Source organism: Sinohyriopsis cumingii, chromosome 7, assembly GCF_028554795.1.
Source record: "Sinohyriopsis cumingii isolate HCF-2022 chromosome 7, ASM2855479v2, whole genome shotgun sequence".
In the NCBI taxonomy this organism is placed as follows: Eukaryota; Metazoa; Mollusca; class Bivalvia; order Unionida; family Unionidae; genus Sinohyriopsis; species Sinohyriopsis cumingii.
The window spans coordinates 135,592,481-135,610,680 of NC_142967.1; the positions used below are offsets into that span (position 1 = coordinate 135,592,481).

Genomic DNA, 18,200 nt, shown 5'->3' on the forward strand with positions numbered 1-18,200 from the left:
GCTAAGTCATACCAAAATGTTTAAGATCTATTAGATTTATGAGTAGCTAATAATAAACGAATACAATAAAAAAAAACCTTGGTAAAGATTACCTTTAAAGAAGGTGATAGTTAAAAGTGTCTTCTTGTAGGAACTAACGCGGTTTTTTTATGAGTCAATTCCACACTTATTACAACTAAATCAACGATGATCTTAAACATCAAGGCGCGTATGATACTTTATTTATTGGTAATACAATAGTTTCTCTTAAAGACGCTTATGATAATTTATTTATTGGTAATACAATAGTTCCTCTTAAAGTCATTATTAGGGGAAAATGATCATATCAAAATTAAATGCATTAGAAACTATTTTTATTATTAATGATGGTACGTAAGGAATAATATGCTTTTATCTCGGAAAACAGGGTTTATTCAAATTTATATTAAGCAAAATATTCGTGGTCCGATCTTTTAATTGAATAATCTTATTATTTACTGAAAAAAAAACATCATATTATCAGATATACAAACCTTTTGTCTCTAACGCATACATTTTCCAATGCGTTAAATGCTTCTAGTATGTTAAAATATATTTCTAACACGCTCGGACATTGTACTACCTCGCTGAAAAATTATTTCTAGGGAGTTAGATATTTTAAAGAAGATTGTAGATTCATCCCATGAAAAAAACGCTTGTCAAACCCTCTCAGAATGTATCTAACACCTAATTTTAACGTGATTGCTTCTTTGTTTGACTTGCTATTTAACTTGCTATTTAACGATCAATCAACACATGAATGGTTTTATCTTGTCGAGGCATTTCGAATAAATTATTTTGTACAGGATGACCTTTCCTGGTCTGCACATGATTCGAACCGCACCGCTCTGGTCTTAAATCCGGTATGCAACTGAGTCACGTCAGCTCCTCGTTAGTTACTAATGCGTTATTTCGAGCATGTTAATTTTACTTATTAAACATTGAAATTGCAGTTAAAGTGCAAAAATTACTTATAACATGTTAAAATACTTATTACGTCTTATATGTCTTAACGCATTAATTAGACTATGACCTGTGGTCGTTGTTCAAATCTCACGTGTCAGTTCCCATAGCGTTAATCTATCACACCTCTGACTCTCTGATACTTGTGTTCCATCACTGGGAGCAATATTTCTGCCTAAACATTCAGAAAATGTTCTTTGCCGGCAAACAATTTAGTTTACTTTTTTTCCATTTATACTGTGTTTTTTAGTTATAGGTATTACTGAATTAAGTGTTTCATACGATGTATAAAACATGAAATTTGATGTTTGATATACATTTATTTCTTTCTCCCGTAACATGTAATGGTTATCGGCATGAAAAGACGACACATTTAATTATTGCTAATACTTTGATTACGGAGAAAAGTATGTTATTGGTTAAATGCTTGTATTATCAGTATATATAGTGTAATAACCTATGTATATTCACTTTATACTTGCATTATCAGTAAATAAAGTGTAATAACCTATGCATATTCACTTTATCCAGAAAGCGTCTTTACGGGTTTGTCATCATTGAAAGAACTAAAACATACAAATGCTATTATATACAATGTAAACATCACTGAATACACAATCAACAGACACCTTAGGTGATACTAAGCATGACCTTTAAGTAAAAATATTTTGGAAGTTAACGCTGTCAAAGTTTGGTATCGTAATGAAAACACGAGTTAAATGCAACTATACCTTTAGTAGGGATACAGTCCTAATGAAACTATACCTTTAGTAGGGATACAGTCCTAATGCAACTATACCTTTAGTAGGAATACAGTCCTAATGCAACTATACCTTTAGTAGGGATACAGTCCAAATGCGACTATACCTTTAGTAGGAATACAGTCCAAATGCGACTATACCTTTAGTAGGAATACAGTCCTAATGCAACTATACCTTTAGTAGGGATACAGTCCAAATGCGACTATACCTTTAGTAGGGATACAGTCCTAATGCGACTATACCTTTAGTAGGAATACAGTCCAAATGCGACTATACCTTTAGTAGGGATACAGTCCTAATGCAACTATACCTTTAGTAGGGATACAGTCCAAATGCGACTATACCTTTAGTAGGAATACAGTCCTAATGCGACTATACCTTTAGTAGGAATACAGTCCAAATGCGACTATACCTTTAGTAGGAATACAGTCCTAATGCAACTATACCTTTAGTAGGAATACAGTCCAAATGCGACTATACCTTTAGTAGGGATACAGTCCTAATGCAACTATACCTTTAGTAGGGATACAGTCCTAATGCGACTATACCTTTAGTAGGAATACAGTCCAAATGCGACTATACCTTTAGTAGGGATACAGTCCTAATGCGACTATACCTTTAGTAGGGATACAGTCCTAATGCAACTATACCTTTAGTAGGAATACAGTCCAAATGCGACTATACCTTTAGTAGGGATACAGTCCTAATGCAACTATACCTTTAGTAGGAATACTGTCCTAATGCAACTATACCTTTAGTAGGGATACAGTCCTAATGCGACTATACCTTTAGTAGGGATACAGTCCTAATGCAACTATACCTTTAGTAGGAATACTGTCCTAATGCAACTATACCTTTAGTAGGGATACAGTCCTAATGCAACTGTACCTTTAGTAGGAATACTGTCCTAATGCAACTATACCTTTAGTAGGGATACAGTCCTAATGCAACTATACCTATAGTAGGGATACAGTCCTAATGCGACTATACCTTTAGTAGGGATACAGTCCTAATGCAACTATATCTTTAGTAGGAATACAGTCCTAGTTGTTTTCAATATCTCTCTTTCAGATACGGAAACCATACTGGAATTCCACATGTTAATCGTAGTGATCATTTTCTCCTTGATATCACTTGTCGCTGTGCTAGCAGATATCACAGTAGGAATCTACCTCTGTTATGTGAGTTATATTATCGTGATGCATTTTAGTGTTAAAAATAAATTATATTTTAGGCCAAAAATAATATGTGTGTTTCAGGGTTAATGTGAAAAATGTAAGGTGGGTAGGTAAGCACACATCTTCAATTGATTTCTTTTTTTATTAGGAGGTAGGTATAATATTAGAGATTGGTGACTAATAATGTTAAAATACTTGTTTCCTACACCAAATATTGACTTAAAGGATTAAACATCAAACCATGTTCATGCATATTAATGTTTCATTCATTAAACAGAAGTAATTGTTCCTATATAAAGGTTGATACAGGTGTTTCTGTGCATGTTAACATTTCTTTGGTTACCCTAACGAATATATTCCTATAGAAGGGCTGATACTGGTGTTTCTATACATGTCAATGTTCCATTGATTACCCTAAAGTATGTAATCCTATAGAGCGGTTGATACAGGTTTTCTATGCATGTTAACGTTTCTTTGATTACTCTAAAGATTATATTACTATAGAGGGGGTGATATAGGTGTTTCTATGCATGTTAATGTTCCATGGATTACCCTAAAGTATAAATTCCTATAGAAGTGTTTCTATAAATGTTAATGTTCCATGGATTACCCTAAAGTATAAATTCCTATAGAAGAGTTCATACAGGTGTTTCCATGTATGTTAATGTTCCATTAATTACCCTAAAGTATACAGAGGAGTTGATACAGGCGTTTCTATGCATGTTAATGTTTCATGGATTACTCTATGTATTCCTATAGAGGGGTTGATACAGGTGTTTCTATGTATGTTGACGTTTCATTGATTACCCTAAAGTATACAGAGGGGTTGATACAGGTGTTTCTATGCATGTTAATGTTTCTTTGGTTATACAATAGTATATAATCCTCAAGGTTGATACCACGTGAAACCAATTTTTGATTTTAAAAGCTGTCCATCCATCGTATTACAAGTAAACAAAATGTAAGTTGTGTCAGTTTTCAAACGTTTCAGTAGTCATTTGTCAAACTTTGCATAAGTTCAAGGAAATTATATTTGTGAACTTTAGTGTTATAAATTTTATTAACTGGATACTATAAATACAAGAGAAATTTCTGTATTAATGTAAACCCTTTCACTAATTTCAATTCTTTCGTAATGATGAATAAAGTGATCTTCAATTTCAATAGTGTCAAGTCAAACTTGAAAGAAACGAAAATACTAATTCAATGTCATCATTCATCAAATGCACAGTTGTACATAAATATGAAGAAAAATATGAAGGAAATAAGTTTATTGTGTTCATTTTGCCGTCTTTTTACGTAATTCCGGTACCCTTTGGTATATTTTTATATATAATAATTAGTGAATCACATATGTTTTTGATATTAAACAATGTACGATGTCCATTCTGACCAGGATTAAAATAGTGGCACAGCGCGTCCTAGATAACTAACATCAATAGGTACAGACAACTGTAGATTTTCAAAATATCTGAATCTATGAATGTTTCTTTGGGGTCATTTTGTATATTCTTACCTTCATCAGAAAATAAGATGGATTGATATCTGCAGTAATATCTTATTATATTAAGTTTTACTGATCTTTAACCCCTACCTACCACCCAGGTTCTATCACCAATTGTAAAAGACTGTTACTGTACGTACAGAATGGTTTCATCCATGACAACATTGCTATTGTGTAACCCTTGCCTTTAAATGTTTTTTTATATATATAAAAACAAGCAATCATATAATTTGATAAACATTTAATGTCATCATAGTGCTTGTTGCCATGGTTTCGAACAGGTGCTGTACAGGTGTAGTATTGATTTACAAGGTTTCACAATACACTTCATATAACCTTAAGACATAAAAACAAACAATGATCTTAAATCCATGTAAAATGTAAAGTATAATAATTTTCAGCAATAATGAGCATATAATAAACTGGAATATGAACTCAAATCACCACTTGACTAGATGTGGTTTAGTAGAAAATCGGTCTCGGGAACATTTCTGTTCAGTTTCAATATTCACTGTATATTGTTTGTCAGTATAATAACATTAACAGTTTTCATGGTATACATCATTCTAACATCTGAGCAAGTACGTGCCATTAAGCCTTTTTTTATTTCAGAAGAAAATTCAAGCTTTTTTTTCTGTGAATGATGTTACAAGTGCCAACACTTTTGTGGATGATTGATTAAGGAACTGCTTTATATCGATAAATGTGTTAACAGTGTGGTAGGAGGAGGTGGAGGAGGAGGTGTAACTGTTAAATGGAAGTATGAAACAGAATTGGATTCTTTCAATGCAAGCGCTCATTTACATTTTTCTTTCAACGAACTGGGAAATTTTAATATACCAAGGACTGCATTCGCAAAGTCTAAGGCAATGGTCTCAAACACTCAACCCGTGGGCGGCATGGGTCCTGCCAAGTCGTATCCTGTGGCCCGCAAAATGATTGGCGTCAGCAGGTGTCATGAGAGCTAACAAAAGTGGTGCGACCCTTGGGATATCGATAATGCCCTCATGCCGCCCACAGGGTGGTTTGAGTTTGAGACTCCTGGTCTAGGGCATTCTCGTGAATCTATCCCCAGTCGGAAAGGTTTGTGCAGCCTAATACATTGTCACCTAGAAGCACAGAAGGAAAATCAATTTTAATTATTTTCGTACGCCTTATTTGTACAAACCATGGTTCCGGAAGTAGTACCGTGGCAACTGCATGAGAGCCGTTGCATTGATGTTCAGTTCATTTAAGAGAAACAATGTAAGCACAATAACAAGCAAAGATCACACACACACACGCGTATATATATATATATATATATATATATATATATATATATATATATATATATATATATATATATATATATATATATATGACAAAGGAAAATAACATCAACATTTGGAATTCGTACTTCCAGCAGCAATTGTATTGCTGGGCAGAGAAAAATATGGTCGGTGTGTGAACTGGAAACACATTTTAAGGCCTCATATTTACACAAAACTTATGAAGAATAAATTTAATTGAATCTTGTAAAGTTCTATGCTTTCGATTTTACACGTACCATTTTTCTCAAATATTGTTTCCTTTTGCTTTTATATGAATTAATGGATTTCTTTTACACTTTACAATGAAGTATGTTTAAAGCAATCACTTTTTGTTCAACCTGTCGAGGAATTCAAAGGTTTGCTTATAATTTTCTTTGCTAGGTAGGAATCTTTACAGCATGCCTGTCCTCTTATGTAGTAATTAAAAGTTGTTTTATTCATTTCATACACATTTTGGAATAGCATCAGTGTACTTTGAAGTGTTTTATTCATTACATTCAAATTTTGGAATAGCATAAGATTACTTTGAAGTGTTTTATTCATTTCATACACTTTTTGGAATAGCATTAGAGTACTTTGAAGTGTTTTATTCATTTCATACACATTTTGGAATAGCATCAGAGTACTTTGAAGTGTTTTATTCATTTCACACAGAATTTGCAATAGCATCAGAGTACTTTGAAGTGTTTTATTCATTTCATACAAATTTTGGAATAGCATCAGAGTACTTTCAAGTGTTTTATTCATTTCATACACATTTTGGAATAACATCAGAGTACTTTGAAGTGTTTTATTCATTTCATACACATTTTGGAATAGCATCAGAGTAATTTGAAGTGTTTTTCTTGTTATACAGGACACATATTTTGGCATTGTCTATTCGATCCATTCAGCTCATCGTGCATCATATTTGAAGTTGAGAAAATTCTAAATTCGACCGATGCTTTATATAGCCTGTTGTTGTTTGTTATTTATATTGTTTTCTACTTATTCTGTCTTTATTCTTCCTTTCTTACTCGTTGCTTGTTCTCTCTCATGCTTTTGCCCCACTTTTTTTTAGATGAATCTCCCAAATCGAAATACGACAATGAATGAAAAATAAATCTTTCTTTTGATAGCAAACAGAACAATACATGAAGCAGAAGTGGGAGAAACATGTTCCTGGGAAACTAAATGGCTTTCCCCTGAACGAGTACGCACGTCTTATAAAGGGGTGGAACATTTTAATCGTGCTTGGAGATATTTGCACTCTAACTGGTACCTTAGGTGGTGCCTTGATGACAGACGTAAGTAAATGCAAGCGACTTTCTGCAACAAATATAAAGAAGTTTCATAAACATTTAAATTGTAGTAAGGGTTATAGATTCCTCGTCTTAAGTATGACAAGATTTAGGGATCGCACCGCTAATTCAAATCCCATAGAACTTAATATTAATATAATATAATATAAATATAAAAAATGTCTTCCTTTGGTTGGCATCCAAACACCACACGTTTCCTTCATTAGAGTTAGAAGAAGAAAATAGTTTTCAGTCTAGAAATAGAGGTAGTGCACAACATTTGTTTGCGTCTCGTGTTTCCAAACAGGGCACTCCCTGGTAAGCACCTAATAACATAGACTCACACTGAACATTAGGTCTCACTGGACAGTTTATCTGGTGAATTTTCATCGGACAATGACTAATTACAGAAAAATGAGAATAATTTTATACTGAAGATACAAATAAAAACAAACTAATGATTTTTGTAGAAAGCATACATGTGAGATTTTGACTGCAGTAATCAGGTTAATTCCTGATGCAACTGGTGGTTTTTATACTGAACCAACACTGCCACCAACCCCTAAATTTTACATTTATTTTTGACAAGAAATAGCTATGTTTAATATTTTTCATTGACAAGGCAGCTAAAAGAATCAGTATGTGCCTTATGCATGAATAAAATTCACTAGTACTATAACAAATTAGCATACTTTTCATCACCCCTCAACCATCTAGATTTTTAGATATTTACCTCTGTAGCAGACACACGTAAATACGTAAGCCAAGTCGACAGCTCATTTGCAGCCCAAGTTACGCATTTGATCTCCAATGCAAATCTAACTGTGACAGGCAGTCACCAACAAGCCAACCTATTTCCAAGCCTAACTCAAAGTAAATCTAAACCACATTATAGATTTAGCTTATGTGTGAATTTATAAATGCTAGGCTTGTGATAATTAGGTTCATGCCTTCTACCTTAAAGATTAGGGGGGTGTCAAAATACGAAACTGTCCAGTGAGACCTTATGGGCCATAACGAGGATCAGAGACACAGTTATATGGAAGAGACGACTCTACATTGCGTGGCAAGGATGCTCGAAGCGTGTCTTAGTGAACGGACCGGCTGTTTGCGGAGAAGAAATGTGAAGCAGTGTGATATCTCCTAACCCTCTTGGTTAACAACCCCAGCGGCCACCAAATTATCTAGAAATAGAGATACTATTAAAAATCATTGATACACCTAATTCTCTAGAAATAAAGATACTATTAAAAATCATTGATATACCCAATTCTCTAGAAACAGAGATACTGTTAAAAATCACTGATACACATAATTATCTAGAAATAAAGATACTATTAAAAATCACAGATACACCTAATTCTTTAGAAATAAAGATACTATTAAAAATCATTGTAGACCTAATTCTTTAGAAACAGAGATACTATTAAAAATCACTGATACACATAATTATCTAGAAATAAAGAAACTATTAAAAATAGTTGGTACACCTAATTCTCTAGAAATAAAGAAACTATTAAAAAATCACTGATGCACCTAATTCTCCAGAAATAAAGAAACTATTAAAAAATCACTGATGCACCTAATTCTCTAGAAATAGAGATACTATTAAAAATCACCGACACACCTAATTCTCTAGAAATAAAGATTCTATTAAAAATCACTGATACACATGATTATCTAGAAATAAAGATACTATTAAAAATCATTGATACAAATCGGCGTGTTTTGTATTTCTATGTCTATGTCAGCAGCTGTGTTTACAGTAAAACTAAAACGTAAAAGCCCCTAGGTTATGTTTGTAGGTACAGTGTATATATAAACACTCCTACCTTTGCGTGGCCTAGTGGTTAGAGCGTCCGCCTCGGATGCGGGAGGTCGTGGGTTCGTTCCCCGGCCGAGTCATACCAAAAACTTACAAAAATGGTACTAACAGCTGCCTCCCTCGACGTTCAGCTTTAAGAGGTATTAGGAGTCGTCGGCCTGGTGTCAGGAGAATGTGACTGGGTGGGACATCATGCTACATGTCTGCGGCATGATGCCCCAGTGCTAGACATCACTATAAACTGCTACACTGCAGACATCGTAGCGATATGACTGCAAAATTGTTAAAGCTACGTTAAAAATCTAAATCACACACACACACACACACACACGCGCGCGCGCGCACACACACACACACACACACGCACACCCTACCCTTGCCTTGCTTGTGTGTGATAGTGATTGTATATTAAATTCTCCTTTTTTTTACATCATACCCACTCTCTTGTGTGGTAGTATATTTGTGTGTTTGTAAGTATAATCGTTGCTCAGTCGATCTGGGGACTGTAGTCACTACATAGAGCGTATTGGATAGACTCCCAGACTACTGCAGAGTTCCAAGCATGTTAAACTTATGGATATTTTTAGCGTATGATTTCTCCTAGACCCCTATACCATCCTACGGTGTACTACAATGTAAACCTACGTAGACTCATAAGCATTCCACACTACTGAAATTTAAGAAATCTCTTTTTCACGAAGTTTAGAATAAGCAAAGTAGGAAATAAGTACGTACGGGCAACAACTTACAATTGCACATGCGTGGGCCAAGGATCAGGATATTTGAGACGGAAGGGATACTGACGTAACTTGCATTAGTTTAGAAAATCCAAAAGCTAAATAGATCTTGTATCCTCATCCTAATTTCTGTCATAATAGCCATACAGTACTGCATGCAATTCCCAGTACTAAATTAGCAAGACTTTTTCACCTATAGCCATAGCGTACGTTCTGTTATATTTTTTATATTATGAAAATGTACATTTAGGTGAAATGGACTCTTAACAAATTTGACGTTTATGCTATTTGGCTGGGGCTCGGATGTCTTCTCTGTTGGATTTGCCTTGCTCGTTACATTCACTTCAACAAGAAATTCAATGTGAGTGTAGAGTATGACCATCATCATGATCTCTATTTGTCTGTCTGTCTGTCTGTGTCTCTAGTCTCTCTCTGTTCTACACACACACACACACACACACACACACACACATATATATATATATAGTGTTCGGTCCTTATCACATCAAGGTAACAATACGATTTTAGTCTCACAAATTTAACAAAATTTGTTTAACGTCCATTTTACAACAAGCTCTGATATATATTATGGAATGGCTTCTAGAAATTTCGATAGTTACTATTACCCTCCGTGAATATACAGGACTTTCTTTAGCATTTTAAGAAAGCAAGTGCACCTCCAATTTACAAATGTCATACCCTATTTGGTTTCATGCTCTTTTCTGTCTTTGCACGAAAATGGATTCACAAATTTTTGTTAAATTAAAGACATTAATAGCATATGCGATTTCATCCATTTTATCAGTTGCGCGAAAATTTGCAATTGAATATTATACCCATAAAGCAGAGATTTTTTTAAAGAGATACTACCACTAATGTTTAGCACTGGGAGCAAATTTATTTAATCAAGTTTTTCATATATGCGGATGTTTTCCGAAAATGTTTTGGCTTGTTTAAAGTTATGATTTTTCTTGGCAGCTGCTTTTCAAGACGATGTACCAAGCAATCCCTCACGTTCTTGCATATTTAATATGTGTCTGCCTTCTTTTCGTCGGCTTTACCTTATGTGGATATATTGTGTTCGGTCCTTATCACATCAAGGTAACAATACGATTTTAGTCTCTCAAATTTAACATAATTTGTTTAACGTCAATTTTACAACAAGCTCTGACTAATATTACGATATCTCAGATGTTGAGGTGGATATCTGAGATGTAAATGAGGTTAGCATTAAAGAGCATCTCATAGGAAAACTAATGACTTTGGGAGGTCGATGTGCAAGAGTTACCAGTGAGGTTCGTAAGGATCAAACATGGAGCGCAGAGATGCAAAGGAATACTAAAATAGAGCCTGGAAAATGCAGATGTTAGATTTGTGCTTGTTCTATTTGATTGAAAGAGATCTGTATACAATAGAGGAGGAAGCGAATAACCGCGATCATGAAATCGGGCGATTTCGACATCATTCCATTTACAGATACCTGAATAGACCTCGTTTTCAATGTGCGCGACGAAGAGTTGCCGTTTCGATATCATTCACTCAAAATAAAAACGAGGCTATCACTGTTGTGTGTAGGTTGTTTACACTGAGCAGGAAATGGTGACAGGTCTTTGAAACAGTTGCTAGAGTTTGAAGGAAATATTAATGCTTCCTATTCAACAAATTGTTTCATTGTTACTTTTAACCAAACAAATAATTTTTGGCAGTTGAATCAAAGATTGTAATGAAATTGCAAATGAATAGTCCTGTACTGACCAATCAGAGTGGTTCATTCAACAGTCTACACGCAATACTACACGATTTCCATGTAGCGTATCATTCCACTAGTAACAACAGCACTTGCCACGTGTCCAGGACAGAAATTTATAAATTTCAAAGAAAAGAATGAATTAAAAATCTCCTCAGTCAATACACACCTTGTTAGAGCTATGAACTCGGTATTGTATTGAATCGTACCGTTGTCTACCATAGAAATTATCCGTATAAAAGATATGAATTGCTTATTTTTTTTTTTTCTTCATAGGACATTCTTCGAAGAAATGTGATAATACAATTAAAGTATCAGATGCATATATAGCTAGATGTTACTAAGTTATGTATTCAGATTTTCATAAAAGAGTACAAGACCTGATGACATTTATGCAAAGTGACAGGCAATACTAGTACCTGATTAATGCTGTATGTGTTAAATTTGCTAACTATATTGCAAAAATGAAAGGGTATTTTAATTTAATTGGAAGAAGTGGGTGAGAAAATAATCCATGTCGGTGTTTCTACCAAGACAAGGGAATCCCAGTAGCGGGGTAACATTATTTTTCTACTAAAAGAGCAGACCCTCGTGGAGAGACAAATAATGTAACCCCGTGACTAGGATTTCCGTGTCTAGGTGCAAACCTCAGCATAGATTCTATCAATAATGTGCATGTTTTGATCATATTAATTCAAGCCGGAATAAGAGTTATTTCTGGCGATAAAGACGTTTATTATACGAACACGACTCATTGCGTAATGTAAGTGCGTAATGGAATCATTGTAGGTTATACCAATTATGTTTTACTTTTTCCAACTTTTCAATGCTTTTTAACTTCAAACTTCGTGCAAGTATTAATTTATTTTTATTAATACGGTAATAAAGGAGCCATCATTTTTAATGCTGTTGCATATTTTGTGTTGCAAACTGGACAATTGACATGAAAAATGAAGCAAAAACAATTAATAGTTGCTGATTCTTAAGTTAAGTCAGAAAAATATTGAACTTTAAAAAGTATTTTCGTTACTTTAGTTTAAGTTATAAATATTTTATTTAAAGTTTTTCCTCATCGTTCAAAATGTAAATGCGTAATGCGAAATGGAATTTCTACATACGAAATAAAATTATGCCAAGAGAAATCGGTTTGCGAAATGAAATCAAAAACATGTAATGCTTTTGATTTCCTATTCGAAACTAACTTTTTGTCTGTTGTGTTATTAATAAATGTATCTACTGTGAGAGGAATACTAAACCTAATTACAGACACACCTTCACTTCATATGCCAATTTTTTTTCTCATCAAGAATGCTGTACTCATTACGTTTTTGTAACTGTATTATTGTTAGTATTTTTATTTATAATGGAAGTAAATAATGTATTACCAATTAAAACATTCGGTAAAGGTTAAAAAAAACACACCAAATAAACATGATCATAATATTGTTTGTTACCTTGCATACATATTCGATTCATGTGTGTGCCTGTTTTGTATTCTTGACTACTTGTCGCCCACCTAAAACTATTCCCGAGATCCAAATATATGTCAGTTTTTTTGCACACTGTATCAAACGAAGTCACCTTGTTATGAAATGTATTAAGAAATCTAACACCGTAGAAGCTTTTGATATATACAAAGTGGCAAGGAGGTACTTAAACTAGTGACGAAACAAATACCCCATTTCGTGAACCATGCAATATGCATCGAAAAGATATGTTATAAGCAGTCAGTCGACAATAAATATAACACTACCTTTTTATGAAATTGATGGAATGAATGAAAAATGGCATATTTACTGGTTATGTAGCACGCATTTTATTGTCGCTCGTAAGATGACACTGTGATTTCATACATGGATACGTGTAGCCAGGGAAAAGACTAACAACTCAACATTGGAGTATGTAGAACGGTAAATAATACATTGAAAATACAAACCTACAAAGAAATCTTACATGGTGAACTCAGCACGAGATAAAATGGCGGCAGCTAGGAGAGAACTGAAGAACTTAGGAAAATTTTCCAATCAAGAGAACTGAAACTAGTGAGGGAAGTTTTATTGAATGCGCTTACAAAGATGGAACACAAGAGCTAAACATGTCTCATATAACAAGAGATAGAATACCGGGAACAGCAGCAGTGATGGTTGCACTGAAAGAACAGAACCCAGATTACATCAAAAACTTGTACTCAGTTAACCCCAAAGGTATTAAAGGATATATAATCAGACCAAGAGGGAAACAACCAATTCTACCGTATGGAGAGATGAGCATAGGGAAAGAGAAAGTTATTGTAAAGAAAAAAACAACACCCATATTAAGGAAAGTAAAGATACAAACTGGAGAACTATACCTGTCAGACATTCCACTAGAAATTCCACTAGAGGATATAGCAGCACAATTTGAAGAAAAAAATTCAACATCTAAGTGATTTCATCCATATTGGCAACTATTCCCTTAACAACAATTTACAATGGGATGCAGATATTAGAAATCGAGAAAAACAAATTGAAGGACATAAAGAAAGCATTCTTTATATTTGGATTTTTAACTAAATCATGGTACAGAGGGTGTATCTACGACAGAAAATGTAACAGGTTTGGAAACACAGGACATACACCTTTCAAATGTCCAACAAATCAGGCAATACAAGCAGAGACTGGAGACCCCCAAATCATGAAGCGACAACAGCAACAGCAGCAACAAAAAACAAAGTCAGAAAAAAACAGCAACCATAAGTTAATCAAAGCACTAACCAACAACCAAAAGAAGTGAGACAACAACAACAACAACAAACAAGACCAAATCAACCTCAACAGCACCAAGAAATGTAGGAGCAGGAAGTAAAATTAACAAATTTGAAAAGTTCCACAACAGTACAATCAATTATGACGGGAAAACAAAACGCTGATCCACAACAACAAGATGTGAGACACCAACAACAGGGAAAGAAGCAAGAAATGCAAGAACAGGAAGAACAATGCCCAAAACCACAACCAAGAGTACACAAACAGCAAGAAAAAGAGAAGCAAGGGACAAAAAAAAGCAAGAACAAAAACAAGAGAAGGCAACATTAATAAAATTGAAAACCCCGACAACAGCACAATCACCAATGACGGATAAAGATAAAGATAGAGATAGAAGTAGAAGAAAGAAAAAAAAAACAACTAAGAGAGAAAGAAGAATCCCGAATTGCAGACGAATACTTATTTATGCAAGATGACGATAGCCTAGGAGAGAAAATTGATTCAGATTAAAAAAATAAAAAATAAAAAAATCAACTAAAAAAATAAAAAATTCGAAAAAATATGTAAAAAGCAAACAAAACAAAATTATAACACAATTTTAAAATAAAAACAATATTTTAAAAAAATGTACAAAAAAAGAAAACATAAATTTTTCCAAATAAAATAAAAGCTATTTTCAAAACTATAGCACACTCAAACAATTTATAATATTAGGGTAGGAGGGTTTCTCCAAATGGTCTGGAAAGATCAAACAGAGAGTTCCCCTCCCAACAAAACAAGAAGAAAAGATAGAGATTTCTCCGCAAGAAAACGTTGTATAATTAAACAAAGTTATGATTTCGTGGAACGGAAAGTTATTTGTTTTTGATTCGACAGATTACTAGTTTACTCTTGATATTTATAAGGAACTGATGGAACCTTAATAAACAATGGTATGTCTCAAATGAAAATGTGATATATAACGTTGTGGAACCTAACATTAATGGTGTGCTGTATTAGGAAAATTATCTGGTTTCCTTCAAGACGATATTCACTTAAACATGCGGAAATTCCATTTTAAGGTTTATGATTTATTGATTGATTCACTTAAGAAAATCAGAAACTTTCAATCATTATTGCTTACATTTGAAGCTGTTATGTTTTGTGTTATTTAACTGAAATGAAAATCAGCATGTGTATGCATACATGTACAAATAGTGCCAGATAATATTAATCTCCTAGCAGTGAGTGCCTCGTTTTGGAAGTTCGAGATTTTGTGAGATAACGCGAGATTATTATTTTCAAGAATTGTGAAACTGGCCTATTCAAAATACTTGAGTACCTACATTTCTCTTAACCTTATTTGTGAACAATTTTTTGCACTACCCGTTCTTAGTCCTGGTAAATCATTGAAATGGCGGATGGATCATCTGACCGCTTGACACCACTATCCATTATTTGAAACAATTTCAACATCTTTTTAGGGACATTACAATGATCGCGCTTGTACGAATCATGATTATTTGCTCTCTATTTTAAAATGATTGCATCTTTAAAATATCAATAAATTCATTAACTTAATATTCCCATCAAACTTTAGTTCCAGACGATGTCAAAGACAGCGGACTCGCTGTTTTCAATGATTAGCGGGGACGAAATTTACATGACGCTTGCTGCAATCGAGATTGATAAGTTAGGCAGTCAGGCTGTATGGTTCTTTGCCCAGATCTACCTGTGTCTATTTGTTTCCAGCTTTACCATCTTCATTCTTAACATCTTGATCGCTATCTTCAATAGCGCTTACGAAGTTATCCAGGTGAGTTATAAACTTATAAAAGCAATTTTTGACTTCACAAAACTTGTAATTCTGAGGCTGAGAATTTTCTTGAGACTGGGATACATTGTCTCCTAAGTAACAATTACATCAGCAGTAAATATCGCATTCCAGATCATACATTGCCAGAAATCGTTCACCGCAGTCGCTAAATCCAACGTCTGCCCATACAATAGCATGTACTTATAGAAACTAATTAACGTGCACCATAGCTTGTTGAAACTGAAAAGAGCTACAAGCCTAACTAGTTGATTTCTTTGATATCAAGTGGACATAACTTTGAATTTCTAAACACTGAAACTGAATCAAGCATTCCAAAACGTATAGCAGAAGCGGTACTGAACACACACACACACACACACACACACACACACACACACACATATATATATATATATATATATATATATATATATATATATATATATATATATATATATATATATATATATATATATACACACTGAGTAATGTAGATACAAACTGCTTTGAAATGTGAAAAAGTTGGAATATATAAGTTAGTCAATGAACCATTTCGTATCTCTGAGACGAGCTAAGAGTCTCTGATGTTTAACTTTCTTGGGAGTGAATGGGTAACATAGACGATATGATAGACGCTGTTTTGCCCAAGCACTGTACTGTCTTGATATTAAACAGATTGCTTTAGAACTTTCTTGGGTTTTCGGTTCCCAAAACGTCTCTAATTTGCAGATACACTGCATTGTTTTCTACTTTTCTGGCTGATATGTCAGTGTGTCAAAATTCTGACGAAAGAAAATTCCACGAGTTAGAAGATCATCTATTTTAACTAATAAAACTTCCTTTTTGGCATAATCATTTGCCCGTGTTTAGCCTGAAACATTCTGTCGAGAAAGTACTTCTCTGACTTGAAATTACATGGCAGATGTAGATAATCATTTAGCATTTTAAAACGCCTTGACATAGTGCAACAGCAGTAGCTATACATTTATCAAGCACTTTTTTTTCTTATAGAGAAAATATTCTGCGTTTTTCAGGACGAATACGAGAAACGACGAGAGGAAGAAAACAAAGACCCATTACAAAGAGTTCTACACGAATTGTTACACACGGATGTCAATTTACAGGGTAGAATTGGAGAATTTCGAAACGTTTTGCGTGAGATTTTAAACTGTCACAACAGCCATAACGTGTCTGACGTAGAATCTAAGCTGCTACAGGAGTTAAAAGCTATTAAAATGCGCAAAGACACGTCTAAAAAGCCGAACATGAAAGAGTTCATGGAAAGCGAAGAAAAACATCTAAATAAACACATGTCATGTTGGAAAGTGCATTGTATAATCCCAAAAGAAGACATGGAAATCTGAAAGTTTTGTATGAGCATATACGATGATGGAATGGTCACTGAATATTCCAGAAGGAGCAATGGCTGTCTAAACATCAATATACACGTTTATACTGTAGGAAAGCATATTGCATGGTCACAGAGAAACAAGTGGAAATCTGAACGTCCCATTATACACTCTTCGTACAGGGACGTGTACGATTTAGTTGCAGATTAACGTTTTAAAGCTGAGTGAAAAGAATTCATGGATAACTGGATAAAGCAGCGTTTGTGCTGCATATCAGCGTTTTTCATCATTCACACAAACTGAGCAAATTCTGTTGTGAAATTACACATTATTTCCATTCATAAAATATTAAAGATTTCGACTGCTAGGAATTTTAAAACCTACTCAAAACAGTTATTTCATTTTTATCCTTTTGATTTAATGATTGGGGTTTTTGATAAATTTCTCAAAGAGTATGTCTATATTTTATATATTTCAATATGCACAGCACACCAATATCATATATAAAATATTTAAACGTGTAATATTTGTTTCAGGTACAAAATAATATAAAACTATATTTTCGTGCTGGAAACTGTAAATGTGGATATTTAAAATGGGCAAATTTGTTTCTGCGTCAGACACTTGGTTTTAAAAATTATGTGACACAGCGTACATTATTTTGGTCTAACGAGCACAATAGTAAGTTAGTAGTAAATGTATGTATGTATGTATGTATGTATGTATGTATGTATGTATGTATGTATGTATGCATGTATTATTATTACGAGTGTATGCTCTTAAAATAAGTAACAGAAAAGAGTGAAAGACAACAAGCTTTCTAAAATTTAGCAAATAATTTATTTCCCTAGAATACAAAGTGAAAATAGAAAAAAGAACTTACGACATTGCGAATTAAATCCCAAATTAATCAAATAATTACAGACACAAGTCCTATTAATTTAAAGTCCTGAATACAACTCAGTAAAGTCCAGAATAGATCCAAA

The 18,200-nt window shown here is 33.8% G+C and overlaps 1 protein-coding gene across 3 annotated transcripts in view; it reads left to right on the forward strand.

The window, feature by feature from the left end:
• LOC149796194 (mucolipin-3-like) overlaps window positions 1-17,668 on the forward strand; it is a 35,067-nt gene extending 17,399 nt beyond the window's left edge. For 2 of the 3 annotated variants that reach the window (XM_089964204.1, XM_089964203.1), the window contains exons 9-12: window positions 2,814-2,923; window positions 6,856-7,023; window positions 15,650-15,865; window positions 16,900-17,668. In XM_089964204.1, coding sequence (XP_089820330.1) covers window positions 2,814-2,923; window positions 6,856-7,023; window positions 15,650-15,865; window positions 16,900-17,229 — 824 coding nt within the window. In that variant the 3' untranslated portion in view covers window positions 17,230-17,668. Of the gene's footprint in view, window positions 1-2,813; window positions 2,924-6,855; window positions 7,024-9,829; window positions 9,941-10,557; window positions 10,681-15,649; window positions 15,866-16,899 lie in introns of all 3 variants that reach the window. The other variant, XM_089964205.1, reaches the window with a different exon arrangement.
• Window positions 17,669-18,200: the final 532 nt, after the last annotated feature.